This window comes from Erythranthe guttata, chromosome 13 (genome assembly GCF_056151865.1).
Source record: "Erythranthe guttata isolate IM_541 chromosome 13, IM_541, whole genome shotgun sequence".
NCBI classification, from domain to species: domain Eukaryota; kingdom Viridiplantae; phylum Streptophyta; class Magnoliopsida; order Lamiales; family Phrymaceae; genus Erythranthe; species Erythranthe guttata.
This window is the reverse complement of record NC_142545.1, coordinates 1,860,086-1,885,501: the sequence shown is the minus strand read 5'-3', so window position 1 is coordinate 1,885,501 and position 25,416 is coordinate 1,860,086. Positions and strand designations below refer to the sequence as shown.

General features: G+C 30.4%; 2 protein-coding genes across 2 annotated transcripts; one reads left to right on the top strand and one right to left on the bottom strand.

The window, feature by feature from the left end:
- The first annotated feature begins 9,880 nt into the window (after positions 1-9,880).
- Positions 9,881-11,591, top strand: CYCD6;1 (Cyclin D6;1). The gene is made up of 5 exons (XM_088812089.1): positions 9,881-10,194; positions 10,370-10,465; positions 10,669-10,867; positions 10,956-11,086; positions 11,210-11,591. Exons 1-5 carry the CDS (start codon positions 9,946-9,948, stop codon positions 11,375-11,377), a joined length of 843 nt encoding a protein of 280 aa, XP_088668215.1. The 5' UTR covers positions 9,881-9,945; the 3' UTR covers positions 11,378-11,591.
- Positions 11,592-20,504: 8,913 nt separating this feature from the next.
- On the bottom strand, positions 20,505-21,713 carry LOC105972041 (transcription factor MYB15). The gene is made up of 3 exons (XM_012996975.2): positions 21,529-21,713; positions 21,215-21,344; positions 20,505-21,119 (listed from the first exon to the last, which is right to left on the bottom strand). Exons 1-3 carry the CDS (start codon positions 21,659-21,661, stop codon positions 20,594-20,596), a joined length of 789 nt encoding a protein of 262 aa, XP_012852429.2. The 5' UTR covers positions 21,662-21,713; the 3' UTR covers positions 20,505-20,593.
- Positions 21,714-25,416: the final 3,703 nt, after the last annotated feature.

Sequence of the window (25,416 nt, the reverse complement as noted above, 5' to 3'; positions counted from 1 at the left end):
TTTATAATTACATCCTTATACAAGCTTAAAATATAAAATACATCATGTTTTATTGTTTCAACTACATACGAATATTATTGAGAAATTCTTAAACTAGTGTTCTAGTTTTTTCAAGCATTGCAAATTTACCATATACGAAGTAATATATAGGTTAATCTTTTGAGTAATATGTACAAGTGATTAAATAGAGAAGAATATCCAAAACTAATACACCAAAAGCAATTTTTACTAGTTCTACCTTAAATTTTCGCTTTGCCTACTGCCATTCCGGCTTTGTCCAATCGCCGTTGCGGCTTTGCCCAATCGCCACTGCAGCTCTGCCCAATCGCCACTGCAGCTCTGCCCAATCGCCGCTGCTATTCCAGAAAATGACTATTTTATGATCTCTTCTCAAATATTATAATTTATAAAAGTCGGTTTAGTGTAAAAATGAGAGAGAGAGAGAGGGAACATACGGGTTGAAATTCATCGATGGAGAGGAGACAAACAGATGGGCAGCAACGGCGCTCGGCTTCTCTGCCGAGCCGCTCGGCAGCATCCATTGCATTTCCGGTTTGCGAAGCATATAATATGAGCAGCTTCTTATCAATTTTCTCCTCCATGGAGCCCATATTATCGGCTGCAATTAATATGTCATCGGTTACAAAGTCTTTGCATAATGCATGAACATGATATGAATACGGATTAATCCAAATTATAGAGATTAAACATAGTTTTATGAGAAGTACAACATGATTCTTTGATCAGTTTTTCGAAATAAAAAAAGTGTTGTCCATTTCCTAATAAAATAAAGTTCTTATGTATAGGTCTTGTAAAACTGATCGAAACATAACTGTGAACAAACCACCGACATGTGATATATCTTTCTAGTAATGGTTATGATATATTCAATAATAAGAATCGTCTCCTTCTTCTTACTGACGGTAAACAACACACACACACACAACCAAGAAGCATCTCAATAGGAGCGTAAGAAAAAACAGGAATCATAAGATTATGATACAAATTATGTACTAGAATAAGACATTCATGAAGAAGCACCTCAAAAGCCCCTCTAACAGTTGATAAAATTAATAGATGGGAGACGACTAACCATCTCAAAAGCCCCTCTAACAGTTCCACTTAAAATGTTGCAATATATAGTGAATCCAAGTTCAAACAAATTCAGTAATAGATATAATAAGTAACATATTTCAATAACTAATATGCATAAATAAAAAAAAATTAGGGCAGTAGGTTGTAGAAGGAAGGACGGAAAACAGGGGATAAACATGTTCTGCCAATAATATTATTTCTTTTCTTTTCTTTTTTTTTTTTTGCAATTTTAAGAATCATAATAGGAAGATTACAAAAAAAAATAGAGGATGAATTTCTATGAAATACCTCTAGAATGAAGGGATGCGGCTGGTGCTCGGTGGAGACAACAGGTGGCTGCGCGGCTAGTGCTCGGCTGAGAAAATAAGGGGCGGCGCGGCTGCTACTCTGTGGAGATAATAAGGGATGAAGGCGGCGCTGGTGGTTCTCGGCGGAGAGATGAGGCGGACGGGCTGGGGACGGTGGTGGTAGGAGAAATGAGAGATTTACGAGAGAGAGAGTAAAGGGCTTGGTTCAGCGGCGGCGCGAGAATAGAAGGAATTAGGGTTTACAATGTAAGTTTTGTATATCAGTACATGTTTTTTGAACCTTTTAAATATAAAAATAAATAAATAATTTAGTATATAATAATTTATAAATATTAATAATTAAAAAAAAATATCGGAAATTATCGGAAAATTTAGGAAAAATCGGAACTAATTTTGGACCAGAATTCGGAAATTCCAAAATTTCGATATGTATTTCCGATTCCGATCCGATTTTTTTCGGAATTTTCGGAACTCGGAATTTCAGAATTTTCGGGATTCGGAATTTCGGAATTGAAAAAACCGTTCCAGCGCTTTCCCGGGCCGAGCCGGAATCGCTGACTCAATGGCAAAGACTCACGCCTCGGATCGGATTCGGCGGAAATCGGAAATTTCATTCCGATTTCCACCCCTAGTTGTAACATTCTAAAATGTATTTGTATATTTGAATAATTAATAACTATCTAAGGCAATTCCATTAAGTTATTGTAATAGATTCAAATTTGTCACAAAAGAATAACAAGTTTTTGTGACAATATTATCATATTTGTAACAATTGTTTATCTTTGTCACTAGAAAAAAAAAAATTCGTAACAAAAATAAAGTTTTCGTAACAATATGTTTGGTTGTCACCAAATATTATGTTTTTTGGTAACGAAATTCTTCTTTTGGTAACGACATTAGAGTAGCGTTACAAAACAATGAACCTTTCGTGACAAAGATTATAATTCGTTACCATAGGCTACTTATTGTGACAAATTTTACAATTGTTACCATTGTTTCGTTATTTAAAAGCTCTTTTTTTGTAGTGTTTTCTTTGATTTTAACTCAGAATTTGAACCCCTAGAGTATGACATTTTCTACTGGCGATTTTGAATTCTAAAATTTAAATGAAGCAAGGAGAAGTAAGGGAGGGGGGACTCGAACCCTAGACCTTAATCCTATTGATAAAGGCTAGATACAAACTCTCCTAATAAGGGTTGGTTAAAATATTGAATATAATTGGTGTACCAACAGTTTCCTTAATCTTAACCTGCACATGCACACCATTAAAAAAGAAATCTGGAATTCCAACATTTATATTAAATAAATTGTCTACATATGATAACTCAAATAAAAACATTAACAACAACAAACCTTCAACTCCATAATTTCTTTGTTGAAATCAACATTCATTTTATCAACAGTTAGCACAAGTTTCTTTATGCATGGCCTTTCAGCCATAGTAATATCTTTCCTTACTTTCAAATTTTCCAAATAATCCAACTCCTCTCACTCTTATTATTCAAAAACTATATTAAGTCTTTTAACTTGTTTTTTGACATATAAAAAAAGTAAAAGAAATACATCAACTATTTAAAAAAAATTAAAATATTTGAAAATTAAGTGTTTAAGTACTTCAAAATTCAAATAAAAAAATTATTTGAATACTAAGTATTTAAAATATTTTTGGAAAAAAAATAATTTAACTTTTTTTTACTAAAAAATGCATTAAATTTTTGAAATATTTGAACATTTGGAATTTAAATACTTCATTTATGTCTTTTTTTCCCATTTGAAAATAATTCCTTTAATTTATTTATTAGAACATTACTGTCTTTCAAAAAAAATTATTTCAAAAATATTTACTCTTTCACCTGTTGTTAATTTATTTCACCATTAAATCTTCAAAATATATTATTATTTTTTGCCCTTATTTAAAATATATATATATATATATATATATATATATATATATATATATATATATATATATATATATATATATGGCGAGGCGGCCCAGACCGTCAAACCGTGTGTTGTACGGGCCGATTGCACTTCCTGAAAATGTGAATCGTGAACCGGATCGAACCGGCCCAAGCCAGCTCATGGCTATGTCTACGAGTCTCCAGGCCCGGCTTTACCAATAGGCAAATGAGGTAATTGCCTAGGGCCCCCAATTTTAGGGGGCCCCACCTAGATACACACACACACACACACACACACATATATATATATATATATATATATATATATATATATATATATATATATATATATATATATATATATATATATATTTATATTAGTTTTATGTTATATTTAATATATATTAACTAAAATTTGCTCACATTTAATATAGAATTCTCAATCATCGGTAAAAAAAAACACGTTTATTGTCTTAATTTACTAGAGTCCACTTCACACAATCCCACTATTATCTCACTATATCCCATGAATCAAGACTTTTCAGTTTCCTTGAATTCACGTTATATTCTTCTAAATTGTTTTTTTTTTTTCTTCTTCTTCTTCTTCTTCTTCTTCTTCCGTAAAAGAAATAAATTCCACCATTCTTCTTCTTCTCTCTCTTATTCCTTAAAAAAAAAAAAAAAATTCCACCAAAAACTCTTGCCACTCAACATGAATCACACAACAAAATCTCAAGATTTTTTTTCTTTTCTTTTTGTTTGACGATTTCTTTTATTTTTTTTTCCTTATCATTTTTCTTTAAGTATATCTTTCTTGTTTCTACTTTTTTTGCAGGTAATTATTCAGATTTTATTTTGTTAGCTACTAGGCTTCGAACTTGCAATTTCCAGAATTTCCGCAAATAAAAAGAAAAAAACTTGCAATTTTCAGGTTCTATTGTTTCTACTTTCTTAGGATTGTAATTTCCGTTTGCTTTATTATGTGAGTGGTAGACATTACATGTCTGGTTGTCAAAACAAAAAAAGACAAGAAAAACTAAAGAAAGATGATGACTCTCAAAGAGGAGTTATAGAAAGATAATTTATGAATAGGAGGAATCAAAATGCTAGAAACGAACATGAAATTCCTATGAATGCCCAAAACGATAATCCTAATGATGTTCAAAATGATAATATTCTTAATATTCAAAATGATAATCTAATTGTTTTTCCAATTGATAATCCTACTAATGATCAAAATGAAATTCCTATGCGAGAAGAAAATGAAAATAATGTTAATAATTCAAATGAAAATATTGCTACGGATCTTAATGTAATTGAAGAAAATGCCAACTTTCTTGATAAATTTGATCTGATAAATTGGATCAATATAAATACAAAATTACGAGATTTACTAGTGTAAAAAGGTCCTATTAGAATTACTAATATAGATTTTCCAAAAGATCGTGATGGTATACATTTCTCTATTTCAAGTTATATTCGAAATTTACCTATTAATGAGTTGAATTAGCTATTAATGCTACTAAAGAAATTGCTTTAAAGATGGATTGAACCATTATTTCGAGAAAAACGTGTGATGCATAGAAAAAAACAATTTGATGAAACTCAAAGTAATGATACTATATTATCACCCGAAGAGTCATTTTTAGGTTATAATATTTCTTATATATCGTAGATCAAGCTATCTCTTCAATTAAAGATAGATTCCAGCAGTTTAAACAATATCAAAATACATTTGGATTTTTATTGAATATAAAAAAATTAAAGTCTTTAGATGATAACACTTTGAAAGAAAGTTGTATTAATCTTGAAAATTCCTTACAACATAACTCATTATCTGATATTGATGGTTCGGATTTATATTATGAATTAAAAGTGTTAAGAAAAGTCATACCTTCCGAAATAGATAAACCAATTGATGTACTTAATCATATAAAAGTTATTGATTTTATCCTAATACGTGTATATGCTATAGAATAATATTTACAATACCTCTAACCGTTGCTTCGGCCGAAAGGAGTTTTTCAAAGTTAAAAATAATAAAAACATATTTACGTTCAACTATGTCACAAAAACGATTAAGTGAATTAGCTATTTTATCTATAAAAAAAGATTTATTAGAAAAACTAGAATATGAAGATCTAAGTAATACATTTGCATCTATAAAAGCAAAAAAAAAAATTTTACATAAAAAAAATAAATAAATAACCAGGGCCTCATTTTTGGATTTCGCCTAGGGCCCCCAATATCCTAGGGCCGGCCCGGCGAGTCTCTCTTACAAGAGGATTCAAAAAAAGGAAAAGAAATATACAAAAAATAATATAGAAAATTACACTTTATATATATATATATATATATATATATATATATATATATATATATATATATATATATATATATATATATATATATATATATATATATATATATATATATATAGGGAGAAGACGTAGAAGATAATCAAGAATCGCTTCAAAAAAAAAAAAGTCAAGAGTCAAAATTAAGAAACTAGAAAACATTTCTTCGATTGAATTTCGAAGTGATGAAAACTTACAACTAAAGCTGCTAATTTGCTTTTCATTATTCTTCATTTCCGCATCACGACTTCCCTTTTTCTTGTCTTTATTTCATAGGGTTTATATCATTTCATTATGACTTTCCACAAATTCTATATATATTTTTAATGTATGTGTATAATGATCAACACAAGTATTATCAGAAATATTAATATTAAATAATTTATTTTATTAGGATTTTATGTTTTCTATTGAGTGGGTCATTCAACATAATATCAAAATCATACCAAATAAATGAAAGGTCTTGAGTTCGAATCACATCGTCAGTAATCATTTATAATATTTTAGGTGCAGATAATTTAAACTTTTGATTGAACTGGTCATTCAATACGTCTGGGATGAAAATTGCTAATGATCATGTACTTAACCAATGTAGTTAGACCTTTTTCTTTAAAGAAAAATATTAATTTTTGGTCATATGATTAACTTTAAACTAGGTCAAATCCAAAAGCTAAATGATAGAGAGAAATTCAACAATTTTCTCCTTTTTTCTAATTTTATTATTAAAATAGTTTCATAAATAAGGAAAGAACACATTCTCATATGCCTTGATTTCTTCGAGGTGGGTCAATGTTAGTAGGAACAATAAGTCAAAATTATTCATTAGAGTGGTGAAGTATGTCAAAGTTAGGTGTACACTTTGAGCAATTAATATAATAATCTCAATGCTATGGTTCTACATGTGACAATTGGGACATATATATATGATTGCCATAGCTTTACCAATTAATTTTGCTCACTCCAATAATGGTACTACTAATTAGTATAGAAATAATTTTATATTATATATAGATTGTTTAAATTTTCTTATAAAACTATTGGCACTACTAATTAGTATAGAATTTATGCCAACATAATGTGCATTGTTAACTTGACCATCTTTAAGTAGAGTGTTCACTTGACCGGTAAACTAACCGAATCGAAAAATCGGTACATGTGAAATACCTAACCGAAAATTCAGTTCGATATTCGGTAAAGATTTTTTGGAATTCCAGTATTGTCTACGGTATACGATATTGATGTCCGGTAAACTGTACGGTACTATCCCGAATACCAAAATATTTTTTTTTTCTTTTCTTTTAAATTCTTTAAGGTTGTAAGAAAATCTTTACCGTTATCGTACTGAAAAAACCGAATTAATTCAATAAAAAACCATACCAAACTAAATAGTTGGGTATGAACATCCCTATGTCTAAGTCTTATCCTACTTATGGTGGTCCTAAAAACATTGCTTCTTTACCATTACTAAACAAACAAATACATGAATAAACTAAAAGGTGACTCTTTAACAAACCTAACCATCCTATGATTAAAATAAAACACAAGTCAATTCTTCTATGTTTGACTTTACATATTTAGACTAAGACAAAAAAAACTCTATTATTTTTATATCTACAAATTAAATTATAATGCCTATATAGAAATTCCAAAAGTTTTTGTCCTGCTTATGATATTATATAGTTAGAGAAAGATGGCATACATTTGAGGACACAAAACCAAGCTGTACACTCTGCCCATTACTGCAATTCACAATTCTTCTATGGTACTATTTTGTAGTCTCTCATTTGTAAGAACTTGCACTTTACTTTTTGGACATTTTATATTTTATAATATTATTATTTTGTGGGAATATAATGATATGGTTTTGATGTGAAAGAAGTGATTTCATACTTGTTTGTATCTTTTGATGTCTTTTATATTTTCTTGGAAGAAGTGTGGGATCCATTCTTATTGTCTATGTGTGTGATGTGTGTATACATACACACACATATTAATTGCTATATCAATTTAATAAAATTTGCAAGTATTTTGTCAAATTAAAAAATCATATAGAAGTACTTAGGAAATGTTTGGTTTTGTTTCCATTTCAGTTTTATTCTTTTTTGGAAATAAATTTTTGTTTGTTTTGCTTTTTAAAAATAGTTCCAACAACAATTTCATAAACTTCTCAATCCTTCATATATTATTTGACTGATACAATAAAAAGTTTACTGCTGCGAAAAATATGTTCGCTAAAAACAAAAAATTATCACTTTATTTTTAAAAAATTTCAACTAAAATATTTTTTTTACCAATACCTTGAACACGATTTGACTGCTACAATGTGCTTTGTTTCCTCTCAAATTAGATACAAACATTATTTTCATTCTCAAATTATTCTCTCAAAATATATTTCCCCAAAATAAAATCAAAATAACCCCAAAAATGATTCCAAACAAGTTTTATCTTCTATTTAGAGGAGGGAAAAATATTCAATATATCTTCCAACCATATAATATAAGACCGTGTTTCCTTGGTAAAATTAGTCATAATTAGTTAAATAATTGAACTTTATTCGATATTGGTTAGTCCAATAATGTTGCACGATTCATAATTAGGTATTTTTCCTACAAATATCATAAATAATACTTTGGAGATATTGCAGTTTTCACCCCACAAGTTTGTACCAATTTCAAAATTTGGTCATTCATGTCACAAAAAACACATTTGATCCCTCATGTTCCAATAATTTAACATTTTTGGTCCCTTCCGTCAATTTACCGTTGGTCCGTTAGTTATGGCAGTGATCGGCACACACTTGATGCCGTTAATTTTAACGGAAAATTGACGGACATTACTAAAAATGTTGAATTTTTGCAAGATAAAGGATCAAATGTGATTTTATGAACATGGGGACCAAATGTAGAATTGGTGCAAACTTCAGGGACAAAAACTGTATTTTTCCCATAATACTTCATACACAGATTTGTTTAGGACCAACACTTTATGACAGTTAAAAAAAAAAAAACCTGATTATGACAACAATACTTATTTGTTCAGGCTGCAGGTATAATTTACACTAAAAATAACCATTTATGGAATCATATAATAAAAAACTGATAATTAAATTCTTTTGCAATAAATAAATCACAGCAATAGGACAACACCCATGTTAAAATGCTTTTAATGAGGTTGTCATAAAATATATTTGAATGTATTCAATCGAGATATATAATATCTTTGCATGGATCATGAATCAAAGTTTCAAAATTACATTTTTTATTGCAAAAAGTAAAGTATAGATTTCCCATAAATGAAAAATAAAAAGAAAAAAGAATAGTTTAAATTTTTTAACTATGTCATCTATGAAAATCTAAACATAAATTTTTATTTAACAAACTCACTATTCGGCAAATATCTTCGGTCATGTAGATATGTAGATGTCACACCTGATTAAATAAAAATCTATTAACGGAACGACTATATCGACTATTGTACTAAAATCATCAAAAACTAAACATCAACATTTTAAACTTCCTTTAAATAATCTCATTTTCACCTCAAAATATAGCATTTTTGTTTCAAGAATTTCAACAAATATAAAGTCAAATAACTCCACAATTTTCAGAAATGATTCCCCAATATTTGACCAAATTGTGGTAGACTAATTAGTAATTTCCATATTCATTGTAAAAATAAAGGAATATAATCCCATTAATACTTCATTCTTACCATGCTTAAAACTAATCAAGTAATTCCCTAAAAAAGTTGAAATCAAATTCCCCACCCACATCCAATTCCATATTCAACTATATTTACATTTACCATAAATATAATTCCCTCAAATCAATATAATAAATAAATCACTATTTGTTCAAAAAATATAAAAAAATACATAGGGATACTTGTTTAATTAATTGTTACTCATCCACCAAATTCTTCCATTGACATATATGTTGAAGCAAATTATATGAGCCCCACACACAAGACACTTTTCATTCCCTATGTATTAGAGAGAGAGAGAGAGAGAGAGAGAGAGAGAGAGAGAGAGAGAGAGAGAGAGAGAGAGTAGTAAATTTGAAGTCTCCCTACAGTTTCTTTTTTAAAACAAGACAGCAGAATCCTATCTTTCTCTCTTATCACTACTACCCCCCTCTCCACCCCCACCCCCCCTAACCCCACCCCCCCTGCCCCCCAAAAACAAACCATGCTGTACCTTATATAAAGAGTGAGTGTATTAGCAAAAATAATAATAAATAAATAAATAAAGAAAGAAAGAAGAGAAGAGAGTTTTATACATCAATGGAGTTTGATCTTGAAAATCCACTTCCACCATCAAAGGAGAAAATCCCTTCGCTATTCGATATCGAAAATGATCACATGCCCTCGAAGACTTACATTCATAGCCTCCTTTCCGCATCTTCGTCACTTCTCTCGATTCGTCGAGAAATCTTCGCTTCCATTCTCGATTTTTCTCGTGGTTTCGGTCCTTTCTCGTCTTATCTTGCCATTAATTACATGGATCGTTTTCTCTCCACTCATTCAATACCGGTACTACGCAAAATTTAATCTACATACATATATATATCCATTTATATCCGTCGTCTTAACTATACTTTTTTCTTACATGTATTTTTACGCGACAAAAGAAAAAAAAAATTGTCGAAAATAGTCGAGAGGGCAAAAATGGAAATAAATTAATTTCGTTTGTTTCTTGTTTGTGCAGGAGGGGAAGCCATGGATCTTGAAACTAGTAGCAATTTCTTGCATTTCATTAGCACTGAAAATGAGGAAAACAGAGTTCTCTGTTTCTGATCTTATGGTAATTCTTGAATTCAATATCTCTCACACACTCACACACTTACACGTGTATATATTTCTTTTCTTCTCCAGAAGTTCAGCACTTAATACTGCATTCTCTCTCTCTCTCTCTCTCTCTCTCTCTCTCTCTCTCTCTCTCTCTCTCTCTCTCTCTCTCTCTCTCTCTCTCTCTCTCTCTCTCTCTCTCTCTCTCTCTCTCTCTAGGATGGAGGTTTCATGTTCGATTCGGTCACCGTCGAAAGAATGGAGATGCTGATCCTCGGAGCTCTGAAATGGCGGATGCGATCCGTGAATCCGTTTTCGTTCGTCGATTATTTCATCTCGTTTTTCAAGTTCAAGGATAAGCCATCAATTCAAGCATTGAAAGAAAGAGCAACTGAGATTCTCTTGAAATCTCAAAATGGTTAGATATATATATATTTTTCAAAGACTGAAAAAAATTGATTCAAACAATTATTAATTAAATAACGGCTTTTTTTCTTTTTCGGTAGATATCAAGCTACTCGAGTTCAAGCCGTCGATTATTTCCGCTTCGGCCCTTCTATCTTCGGCTTATGAATTGTTCCCAATGCAGCTCCAATCTTTCAGAGATGAAATCTGCAGCTCCACATTTGTCAATAAGGTTGTTTATATATAAATTAAATTTATACGAATAAATTGCAATTTTCTTGAATTTTCGCACCTAAATCGGCATTTTTTTTTAATGTTTTCTAACTACATTTTTCTAATTCTTTTGTCAATGTAGGAGAATTTGCTGCATTGTTATGACCTTATGCAAGATGTAGCAATGGAAGGTTACGAGTCCGTATTGGCTTTCGAGTCGAGCTCGTGTACTCCGGCGAACGTGCTCGATTTGCATTGCTTAAGCTCTTCGATTTCGGGTTCACAAAGCAATCAAAATATGAAAAAATAATAGAGACCCCGGGGGGTGTTTTGGTCTTTTTAATGCTAACATGATGTAAGGCCGGACAAAAAAAAAAAGAAAAAACGAACGTCAATCTTAGTTGGTTAAGGTTTGAACGATGACCCCTTTTTCTTGTTTGAATAACATGGTTTTTGTGAACTGGATTTTATCTGTAGCGTATTTTCTGCGTGTCGAGGATTACTAATGCATTTATTTTATGCTACATCCGATGAAGTTCACATGTAATGTGTGATTGCCACCGCATAGCCACCCCCAACCCCCACCCCCACCCCCACCCCCACCTTTTTGTTATTAATAATTAACTTAGAGAGAGAAAGGAGAAAGAAGAGAATATTTGATGACAACTTAGTTGGCTTTTGTTGGATGATGAACTTTTTTGTTGTTCAAGAAAATCTCATTTAAGTGATTTTGATATAAATTAGTACGATTTACATATGTCATGGTAATAAATCGGATCCATGAATGTGATTTTGTAAGTACTCATAGTGTTGAATATGTGTATAGATCAAAATTAGGAAGTTATGCAATAGTAATTAGGTGTCATATGTTTTCTATAATAATTACTCTATTATAATAAATTATAAAATCAATTTAATCTCAATCTTGTTTTTGAGGGTCCGTTTGGCAAAACTTATTTTAAATAGCTGATAAACTTTTACGTCTGATAAGCTATTTTAAGAGCTGGTAAGATATTCAGAATTAATTTTTAAAGTATTTGGCTAGGTTACATAGATACGGGAACGGGGACACGGCGACACACGGACACGGACACCGGGAAACCTTTAATAAAAAAAAGTAGGACACGAGAACGTGGGGGATACGTGTAAATATTGAAAATATAGGGGTCTATTTGTAAATTATTAAAATATTTATTTTTACAATTTAAAATTTACATATATATATTTATTCAAATAGTGTTTCCATTTTTCAACCTTAAATTAGCAAAAATTTCTAAATTAGGAGCTAGCATATGTCGTAGCCATTTTCACATCATACTAAATATTAAGAAAACAATCAAATTAAATATAATAAAGAAATTTACGGCTAGGTACAGCCTATAATTAAAAAGGTAAAATAGGTTTTGACTTTTGCCTTTTGGGCTTTTAAAAAAAGGCCGCTAATTTTTTTTTCCTTCTTTGACACGCGTATCAATTTTAGATACGCGTGTCCAATTATTTAATAATTATTGACACGGCCCCCAAGCGTATTATACGCGTATTTGGGCGTTTCGTGTCGGAAACGTGTCCGACACGTGGACACTTCTCAGCCTAGGCGTATCTGTGTAACAGAGGTATTTGGATAATGAGCTTATAAACTATTTAAAGAAAAAACCTTAAAATGCTCTTCAACAACTTATTTGTTGATTTTTTAAGATTTATCTTTTAAAATTTACCGAACACTTTAGAAGAGATTATAAGTTCTTATAAACAACTTATGTAGAAATGATGAAACACATAATGAAAAAGATGAATTGTGTCTTGTACATTTATATACACATAAGAGAGAAACAATAAAAGGAAGAAACTAATTACACCTAATCAAATCCCTAATCAAATCACTAATTAAGTCTTGATTGAATCTAATCAAATCACTAATCAAATCACTAATTAAGACTTGATTGAATCTAATCAAATCACCTAATCAAGGCTAAACTAAATAAAAAATGAATATATATTATATTCCTTTAACACCCCCCGTCAAGTTGGAAGTGGTGTTGATATATCAAAAACACCCAACTTGCGAACTAATCGTCGATAAGCTTCACCGCCAAGTGGTTTCGTAAAAATATCTGCCAATTGATCACTTGAACGTAGGTATGAGGGAGCAATGAGACCTGCCTGAATTTTTTCTCGAACAGAATGACAATCAATCTCAATGTGCTTGGTGCGTTCATGAAAGACAGGATTTTCTGCAATGTGTATAGCAGCTTGGCTATCACAATGAACTGGAATTGGTTGAGAGTGGCTGAAACCGAGATCTTTTAGAACATATTTTAACCACTGTAACTCACACGTAAGTGCAGCGAGAGAACGATATTCGGCTTCGGCAGAAGAACGAGAAACGGTTGGTTGTTTCTTGGTTTTCCAAGAAATAGGACTAGAACCCAACATGGTGAAATAACCAGTGGTAGACCGACGTGTGGTAGGACAACCAGCCCAATCAGAGTCGGCATATCCTACTAGAGTGAGAGGACTAGATGCAGAAAGGAATAAACCTTTACCAACAGTACATTTAAGATAACGAAGGATTCGATTGGCAGCATCAAGATGAGTAGAATGCGGATTTTGCATGAATTGACTAAGAGTATTTACCGCATATTGAATGTCGGGTCGTGTTACAGTGAGATATAGCAGACGCCCTATGAGACGTCGATAGATTGATGGATCGGGAAGGGGAGTCCCATCATGTGGACGTAAACGAAGATGTGGTTCCATTGGAAAATCAGACGGACGAGAACCAGTCATCCCGGAATCAGATAAGATGTCTAGAGTATACTTGCGTTGACATAAAAAAATGCCTTGTTTAGAACGAGATACTTCAATACCCAAAAAGTATCGAAGATTACCAAGATCTTTTATGGAAAAAGAATTGGCAAGGAATTTTTTGATATCGGAAATAGCATCATCATTATTTCCTGTAATGATAATATCATCAACGTAGACGAGTATAAAAATGGATGTCTTATTACGAATATATGTAAAAAGACTGTAGTCTGAAATTGATTGATGAAAGCCTCGACTAATAAGAGTGGCTGAGAATTTGGAGAACCATTGACGAGATGCTTGTTTAAGACCATAGATTGATTTATTCAATTTACATACACGAGTCTCCCCTTTGTGAGAGAAGCCAGGTGGAAGTTTCATATAGACTTCTTCATTAAGATCTCCTTGAAGAAATGCATTGTTAACATCAAGTTGGTGGATTGACCAACTTTTAATGGCAGCAATTGAGAGTAGGAGACGTACAGTAACTAGTTTTGCCACAGGTGCGAAGGTATCATGATAATCAATTCCTTCAATTTGAGTGTAACCTTTGGCAACTAGACGAGCTTTATATCGATCAATTGAACCATCTGACCGATATTTAATTTTGAAGACCCATTTACAACCAATGGGTGATTTGCCGGGTGGAATTTGACATAAGGACCAAGTATTATTTGATTCTAGAGCTCGAATTTCCTTGGCCATTGCATCGCGCCATTCAATTGATTTTATGGCTTGAGAATATGATCGCGGCTCTTGATTCTTAATGACATTTGTGAGAAAGGCTCGATGGGAATGACTTAAATTACGGAAAGAAATGTAATTTGCTAGTGGAAAATCAGTGGATAGTGAAATATGATTACAAATATAATCATTGAGACGCTTTGGTTGGTGACGGATGCGTTGAGGGTAATTACGAACAATTGTTGTTGAAGGTGAATCAGAAGATGGTGTATCATCGGAAATAGATGGAGAATTAGTTGAACCATCAAGTTGAGAAGGTGAGGAAGGAGATTCGGAGATAAAATGAGAATTTATTGAATCATCAAGTTGAGAGGGTAAGGAAGGAGATGGTGGCGAGTCATCCAACCTCGTACTTTCATTATGAGGAATAGAATCACCCGAAGGGGGATCGATTTTTGGTGTAGGGTAGTCAAAAGTCCCATTATCATTGATCGGAGTAATTGAAATTGGATCTTGTAAAGATGAATTTGCAAGATCATGATATGGAAAAATTGACTCATAAAATATGACATCGCGTGAAACGTAAATTTGATGAGTTTTGAGGTCGTATATACGATATCCTTTTTGTCCATAAGGATAACCAACAAAGATGCCAGGTTTTGCTCGTTCATCAAATTTATGTTGAATATTCATATTTTTAGCAAAACATAAACACCCAAAAACTCGAAGAGAGGAATAAGATGGAAGATGTCCAACTAAGACTTGATGAGGAGATTTATATTGAAGGACTGGAGTTGGAAGTTTGTTAATGAGAAATGCAGCGGTTAGAATACATTCACCCCAAAAAGAAAGAGGCAAGTTTGCTTGAAATCGTAAAGCTCGAGCGACATCAAGGAGATGCCGATGTTTACGTTCTACAATCCCATTTTGTTGTGGGGTCGCAACGCAACTACGTTGATGAATGATTCCATTATCATGAAACCATTTTTGAATATGTTTGGAAAGAAATTCAGAACCATTAAATGATACATTTCACTATTAGCTTAAGCTTTTGGTTGAGATGGTCATTCAACATGGTATCAGAGCCAGGCCAAATGAAAGGTCCTGAGTTCGAATCCCACAGCCACCCATTTAAAAATATTTCAAGTGCAAGGCTTCAAATGTAATTCGCCTGCACTTGAGGGGGCGTATTGGGGATATTAATATTAAATGATACATTTCACTATTAGCTTAAGCTTTTGGTTGAGATGGTCATTCAACATGTTAAAGGAATATAATATATATTCATTTTTTATTTAGTTTAGCCTTGATTAGGTGATTTGATTAGATTCAATCAAGTCTTAATTAGTGATTTGATTAGTGATTTGATTAGATTCAATCAAGACTTAATTAGTGATTTGATTAGGGATTTGATTAGGTGTAATTAGTTTCTTCCTTTTATTGTTTCTCTCTTATGTGTATATAAATGTACAAGACACAATTCATCTTTTTCATTATGTGTTTCATCATTTCTACATGGTATCAGAGCTCAGAATGGCTAAACTAAATAAAAAATGAATATATATTATATTCCTTTAACAACTTATAAGCTTAAAGAATTTATGTTTCCTTTCTTTATATGACAAGCAAGACAAAAATGCTTGTTCAACATGGTGGGGATTGATTCCCTTTACTCTTCAATTTTTGGAGTTGGTGGTGTCTCCTGGTCGCTGGCACAAGGAATCGCATTAAATCAATATATTCAAATAAATAAATAAATAAATATATTATATAAACATTTTTTTACTTATGTTGTCACATTTCCTATTAATTGAAATATTTTTTTTAGATACTATTAATTGAAATATTAATTTTACTTATAAACTGAAATATTGGTCGGAAATTAAAGAAAACACTTCAAATCTATTAACTTAGAACAACTATGGCACATAAAAATACATATTCAATATGTACATAAATGACTAGGGTTGAGAATTTGTCGGTCTAGGACCAACACTTTGTGACCAATATTTTTTACTGTTCTATATAGTTGGGCTGATAATTTTAACCGACCCATGTATAATGATCGTCGGTCGGTATGTGGATTTCAGTTTACTCAAAAGTAGGTTGGCCGATAATTACACGACCAACCGACTTTTTCAACAATAAAAATATATTATAAATTTTTAATCGTAATTCTTCTTTTAAAAGTTAAAATAACATGGAAAAGAAGTCAAAATTCAAAATACAAATTTATAGACATGTATTAGCCATTTTTTTATTTTTATAATCCTTATTTTCTATTCTTCTTTATATATTTACTTATTCTAGAAACTTAGTAGAAAGAAAATCTTAATTTTAAGCTTATGATTGTGCAACATATTTTTTTCCAAAATTTGAATATCGTTTGAAAATAATTTTAACCAAATTGATAGAATAACATTTTATTATTGTAAAGAAAAAAAAAAATCAAAAATTAGATGGCCGATAATACCAGCCATCCTACTTGTGTATCCGATAAAGTTGATTGTCAACATTTATCCGATCCACAATGGTTGGGTCGGTAATAGTTTTCAATATTCAGTAAAATCGATTGTTAAAATTGATAGATAATTGACCAATACTTACCCGACCGGACCCATGCCTTTTCCTATAAATGGCTATATTCTACTTACTTTTACAGTTAAAAGTAAGATGTAGAGTTTTTTCGAAACTTGTGCTAATTAGGTGGATGGGTTTTGTGGTGCTTATTTTTCTACTTTTAAATGTTATCATTTAATTGAATAAATCTTTGATGAAAACTTTAACAAGTGTAATAAATAATTATTACTACTAGAAATAATCAAATTACCTCGACCAGTATAATATAAGATATCGACGCAACACGAAAGCGTGAAAAATAATCGATTTCTATGAATTAGTTTTAAAGAAACAATAAATCTGAAATACACCAAGAAATAGAGAAAAGTATATGACTACCTTTGTTAATCCTAAAACGTAACTGCAAAACCTAGTTAAAGTATACAAAATAAGAAATATTATCATAAATGACAAAAACGAGTTAATTGTACAAAAACGCAAAAAGTCGAAAATGCTAAGAGTGGTCCAATTTATAAATTTACAACCCGGTTCTCCGACAAAAAGTTATTAGGACACAAATTATTATTAAAAAAAAAACAAATAGATCTCTTGACAGCCTAATCGATCGATTTGATCGATTTTGCTTCAAATAAGATGGGCATTGTTGTGCCCTAATTCGATAATTACTAAAATAACCTTGCTCCAAACCATCAATTCGACAATTTTCTCTCAATATTTCCACATACGCCCCTTAGCATTCGTACAAAGACTAAAAAGACTTCTATTAATAGATCAAATATCAAAAAAATAATATTTCCAATAGAAAATACTTATTCACTTTGAATTTATATGATATAATTATGGTTTCTTAATATCTTGTTTATTGGTTAATATCTTTTAAAAGTTTTTAAAAAATTAAAAAAATGGTCCCAATTTAGAAGTGAAATCTCGTTTTCACATGAATATTATGGTCCCACGTTTGGTATATTAAATTGTGCATGAAAGTAACTTTACAATCGTGAACAATAAATTGGACCACCAAATGATATACTATAGCAATATACATTGGCATTATTGTTATAAATGTTAGATTAAACTCATTGGTAGGATTTACTATATATGTATGTATGTATATTCACTTAAAGACTTGTATATATATTGAGAAAAATATAAACTTTAAATAAAATAGTGACGGAGCCAGAATTTTCAATTTGATGGAGTATTTGATGGTTCAGGAATTAGCATAAAATAAATACATATGTATAATATTTAATTAAATATAATCAATTAAACTCTTTTAAATTATATCCAAAACAATTATGTTGGTGTAAACTACTTTATAAACTACTTTATAAACTACAGTCACTTTTCACATTTTCAATTTGTGAAATTTCTTCATTATTGAATGAGCTAAATGATAAATTAGTGGACTAGTGATAGTGAGTTGAAGTTCACCCTAACTATGATTAAGGTGGTGCTTGCAAAAGCTGTTGAAAAGTGATTCTGAGTTTTTCTGGATTCAGAATAATTGTTGAAGTATTTGCAATACCAACTTTTTTTAAAATAAGTTTGCTGGAAATTATTTTTTTGTGAAGCTTGCAAACACCTTTAACTTTTAAAAATAAGCACTTATTATTAACTTAACTTATAATCACCGACTTCTGTTTTTCAAAAAACTTTCGCATTCACCTATCTATGTACAAAACCTATGAACTAAGGGCCGAAGGTTTTGGGCTCAAAATATGTGGACAAGGATCAATATGAAAAACCTAAAACAACACTATGGGCTACTTTTTTCCCTGAAATATTAAATTTTATATGGGCTATCAATTTGGGTTTAATTTTTATATTTCAATATTTAAAAAAAATATTATAGTGTAAAAATTACGTTGACTGGGCATTGTTCTAGTAACTAAAATAAATAAATAAAAGAATCTCAATATTAGATAAATTGAGTATTTTCTTTTGATATGCCTAGGTTTGGTTGGAAAGAGTAGCCATGCTCAGCAAACTAATTGAACTTAATTTATTGTTTTGTTAATCCAATTATTTTCCGGGTCGATTCAATTTTTATTTATTTTATCATCAGATAAGTAATTCGACATTATTCGACTGTCCAATTAAATAATTGGGTTATGATATGTTCCATTAATAACAAAATTCCAATGGCCTATTCAATAAATAAATAAAAAATGTTTTATAATTCCAAAAAAATATATTGTTTTGTATATCAGCCAGGACAAAAACTGATGATGACATTGATAAATATGTTGCCTATTATAGTAATCTTGTTCACTTCCATATCCAGGCTGCATTTGTGGAATCTTAAACTTAAATTATTATTTTATTTGTGTCCCACTTAAATAATAGTAATAAATAAATAAATAAATGATCACACTTTGTTTGAGAATCGAGGAAAACATGTGCTTTCTTATTATAATATTAGAGAGAGAGAGAGAGAGAGAGAGAGAGAGAGAGAGAGAGAGAGAGAGAGAGAGAGAACATGTGCTTCATATAAATTTTTTTCTGACAAGACAAATTGAGTTGACTAAAGTCAATTTATTCTTCTTCTGGGAAACCTGGAGAGTTTGACCAACGAAAAAGACTTGTTATTTTGTCAATATACAAGGTTAAATGACTCGTTTTAAGTTGAGCTACGATTTAAGATTTATTGTAAAATAAAATCATGCAAACAAATTAAATTAGATATTTTTTTTGTTTAATTTTTACTTTTTATTTAGATTAAAGTGAATTTTTTATTACAAGATGTAGTACTTTTTTTTCAATATTGGTTTTGACTAGCGACATAACTCGTGAGTCCAATGGGCTGACTCGATATAAAATTTGAGCTTTCAGTCGAGGTAGAGTTCGATCTCAATTGCATGAGGATCGAGCTAGCACGGGCCATACTATTATATTTTATGGACTCGAACTCACCAAAGGAGCCAATTTCGGGTCGAGTTTGTGCTTGATTACATCTTAATTAATTAATTAATCTTGAAGAGTTTAGGGCACTAAATCGACTTGTCTACATACAAGTTGATTCAGTACGTTAAATCTTATTACTCTCGTCCGGTTTCTACAATATTACACGACGACATAGTTCATTAGTGCACATTGTGGCTACAAATTAATTCCATATAAAAATGTATAATATTTACGACATAAATCTTTAAAACTCCTAATTTCTCGAATCCAATTATAGAATAACTTCAAATGCAAGATCTACATTTCGATAATCGTATTTAGTGCATAAATAGTTCATACGTATTACATTTCATCTCAATCTCGTTTTAAACTACCGAACAAAAGGATCATAAAAGCCCCGAATTCTTACAAGAAGGAATATAGGCATAATTACAATCTAAGTGGATCATCTAATCTAATTAAATCTCAATTAATTCTAGTACATTGCACACACAAATTTAGCATCTCATGATACATTATAGAGTAACAAATTAAATTTCATTATTTCGTGCTAGCTAAACAAATTCATTCCATGGTCATAGTAAACGAAACAATCGTAAACCCCTCCTCCCACTTCTTCAATCGGAACATAACTACTTCCGCTTCCATAATCCGATTCAAAAGATTCCCCCGAGAAATTCCGGTCAACCATTTGACCAACATTATAATCATAACTAGAATTCGAGCTTGGCAATTCACTAGTGTAATGAAGTTGCGAATCGGAAAAATAATAGTTTTCGTCCGATGCCAGTGGCGGAAAAGAGTCATTATTATTATTGTTATCTGCCAGCTGAAATATGTCGTCCCATAAATTATCGTCATCAAATGATAGTGAGGAACTGGCATTAGTATTATTCGACGAAGCCGATTCGTTGACGATTTCTTTGCAAGAAGTTAATTCAGTAGTAGTACTAGGGCTTGTAATAATAATTTCGGCCGTTGGATTTTTCGGTTCGCGTTTGTGTATACGAGTGTGCCAGAAATTCTTGATATCATTGTCCGTTCTTCCGGGCAATTTTGCTGCCATCGCCGACCACCTATATCAGTAATTAACACATCATCATTTATCAGATGAATAATTATATTACCTAAATAATAAATTTAAATAAAAACTATGGAATAAATTAATTACCTTTTCCCAAGTTGAGCATGCAATTCGACAATTAAATCCTCTTCTTGCTTTGTGAAATTTCCCTTTTTGACACCAGGTTTTAAATAATTCACCCACCTAAGTCTGCAGCTCTTCCCACATCTTTCTAGACCTAAAACATTTAATTTCATAAATTAATTTAATGATAAGGTATGTATAAAATTAGGGTTTTCTTGAATTTCGGGAAAAAATATCCAGAAAATGTTGAAAAGGCGAGCAGTAACTGTTTCCTTGTTAATCTTGTTCATATATTTTTCCGCAAAATATACGACAGTACTTATAACTAAAATAATTACCGGCATATTTGGGGAGCAAACGCCAATTCCAGTGGCCGTATCGGAGAATATAAGCCTTCAACTTGTTATCTTCGTCTTCACTCCATGCGCCTTTTTTCACTCCATTTTTGTCATAAAAAGGTGCCCTCACCATTTTCTCTTTCAACTGTTTATGGAAGAGATACTTATAAATATACTATATCTATTACAGAAGCTCACTCTATATATATATATATATATATATATATATATATATATATATATATATATATATATATATATATATATATGTTAAAAATTAGTGTCACTGTATGGAGGAAACAACATAGAAGATTGGTAATTCGGATTAAAAAAAACGAGGTGACTTTCTCAAGTCAACTAAATGTCTAAATCATTAAGGGAATATTCAAAGTACTAGTAATTAAGTAAATATTATTAATTTTAATTTTATTTTTTTATATATGATGTATTTTAATTTGTTATATATATATATATATATATATATATATATATATATATATATATATATATATATATATATATATATATATATATATATATATATATATATATATATATATATATATATATATACACACACACAAATAGTATTTTAAAGAAGGTACCACTAGTTTCTAGGGAAGATGACATTCAAGAATCAAGATAGACCTTGAAACAAGGTTTTAACCTAATTAACTGAGAAATATTATTATTTGGATAATAATATTTGACATATATATATATATATATATATATATATATATATATATATATATATATATATATATATATATATATATATATATATATATATATATATATATAGACACACACACACACGTGTGTAAAAGGAAAACGATTCGAGCAGTAGTTTATTTGAATTTTTATTGAACTTTAAAAATTGTACATTTGAGCTTGGATTGATAAGAAATCGAATCGAGCTGAACACGACGAGCTTTATATATATAGTTTGTCAAATTATAAAAATACGTATCCAATTATCATGGTTCGTTATAATAACAAATTAAGCTCAAAACAAATCGAATTTGAAAAAAAAAAACATTGACTTTTTTATTTTTGAAATTCAAAAAGAAAAAAAATAAAAAATCATTGACCGAATGACATGAACTTTTTAATATATTGTAATTATTTAAATGCACATGTTCAAAAACATAAACTATGCTATATAGCATATGAAATGATACCATAAGATCACATGCTCACATATTATGATATAATTACTTCCTAGAGAATCTTAACCAAACCAAAGATAATTAATCAGACTTTTAAATTTTGAAAATTTATAGTAAATAAAATCGAACGCATTACCTTTTTTTTTTCTTCCTTACTTTATATTCATAATCCATCAACCCTAACCTGAGTCAAGTCTCCGTGTATATATACGGTAACGAGGAAAATAATCAGGTCAAATTCAAATATATATACATAAATTTAAATAATGTGAACGAAAATAATTTTCTTATCGAAAAATTGCTCCAAGTCCTATTCGGTGACTTGGTTCATGTGCGGTGTGAAATTTATTAATCCATATATATTTAAAGATAACTTATATTCGTACGTTTGAATTTGAATTTGAATTTGTACGCTGCTTGAGAAATAAGAAAAAGTAAAAAAATATAATAAAATAAATAGAAAATAAAAAACCATGAATTTGTATAGTTACATTAATGTCAAATTTTCGGGATTATTATGAGAAAATATTTTGAAAAAATAAAAAAAAATTCTCCTGTAATAAATTCTGAAAAATAAAGGTGGAAATTTTGCCGATGACGTCACCAATTAATATTATTGAAGTGTACAAAGACGACTCAGAAGTGTAAACACTGAGAGTGTTCACATTCAAATGATTAATAAAATGAAATATGAGTGTTCACATATTGGACTCGGACAACGTTTTGTTTTTTATTGTCTAGTATATATATATACCACGTGTACAATATGATATATAGAGATATTTTGGAAAATTGGGTCAATTAATGTATAAACTAATCAAAACTAATTAATATTTACACAAATAAATATACATAAAAATTTGTAATTTTACCTTCATTTTTTCTTCAAAAAAAAAAGAAAAAAAAATTGGCATGATTTTAGAACATGATACAAAATGAATATCGGAAATTAAATAGAGATCAGTTGTAGATTTTATGTCGGCTTTCAAATACAACTTGAATCAGTGCAACCCTCATTTGTACGTATTTAGCAATTACAGATTATGTGATTCAGGCACTTCGATCAGGTGGAGGTGACATGTTACCATTCGGTGCAATTATCGATGAATGCACTTATTTAACAAATGTTTTCTCGAGCTTTTCTTTCTTGTTTGTTAAGCATTCGGGCAATTCTTTAGTCCACGCTCTTGCTCATCTTTAATGTATTGATACACTAGAAGGACTTGCGCTTCCGTATGATTTGGCCAATATTACCTAATAAATTTTTTTCTACTTTCAGAAGAAAAAATAAAAAGAAAGAGGATACTATGAGCAAAATAAATTTACAAAATTTGTATTATAATGATTTTTAATTTGAATCTCACAAATTGCAAAATACGAATGTTGTAGGTCTATAAGCATTAGTTACTACAAAATTTGAATTAGTCCAATTAGAGTAGAAATGTGAAAATTATGATGGGAATAATATCGTCGACAATAAGATTAGGATAGTAGTATTGAATGCGATTTTTGAACATGATTGACATAAAATCCCATAAAACACAAACCATGAAACGTGTACACTTCTTTCTAATGCAACTTGAATCAGGGTGATCGGATCGAGTTCATGTGATCGAGAAGTTATAATAAAAATAAAACAAGTTTTAAGATTACGTAATAATACTGTCGGTTCGGCCGTATCAAGATTAGGACAGCCAGTATTGAATGCGATTTTCGAACATGCTCGTAAGTCAGATAATCAAAGGTCAATCAACTAATCGGAGTTCCGGCGACCCACTGTCGTAGGCCGTCGCGTTGTTGCCGCCACTGCTGATGTTTGTTGGAAATGAAAGAAAAGGTTTGAATGAACATATAGATAAAACAAGGTCGTCGCGTAAAAGATGATCTAGTGGGTCGAATTAGAGAATTTGGATCAATCGACTAAAATTTCAATTTTCTTGCTAGTACTTTCTAAGTTGAGTTCGTCATACGTAATTAACTTGAGTATGGTTTCATATATCTCTTGTGAAGTTTGCAGCTATTGCACCAACAATATTTATATATTGGTTACGAATTTCTTCACTAAAAAAAAAACAAAACAAAAAAAACAAAAAATCATTATAATAACCCCAAACTTTAATCACTAGTACCATTTAAAGGTTGCATCCGAGGAAAATTTAAATGTTAAATTTTGTCAAGAAATATATCATTATGTACTTGTGCTGTCAATCACTAGATAGATCATTTTAATATTATTTATGAAATCTAATGATCCCACTTTTCTTATTCTCTATTTATTTATTTTCTTATACGACAATTGAGTTGACTTAAGTCAACTACATGGAGGATTTAATTTTGACCAAGAAAAGATTGATCAAAGTACATTTTGATGTTAATTACTTTGATACACGTTAATTTTTGAATCCTCTTTTCTAATTTTTCCTATTCATTATAATTATTAATTAGTCAAACGCAATTACATATCTCCATTATAGGAACATTGACCACATAATTCTATGTTGGTTATTTGTAAATTAAACATTTTAAATGTATAATAATATATATTTATAATATATATGATTCAAATGAAAGTTCACTTTCATCTATCATTCAAAGTTGATAGCCTTGAAATTTTGTACACGTGCTTTAAATAGTCAATAAAAATAGTCCAAATTCTTGTTGTATGTGGATACTCTTGCTTCCATACGTACACTTTTGGTGGTCTTTTTCATTATAT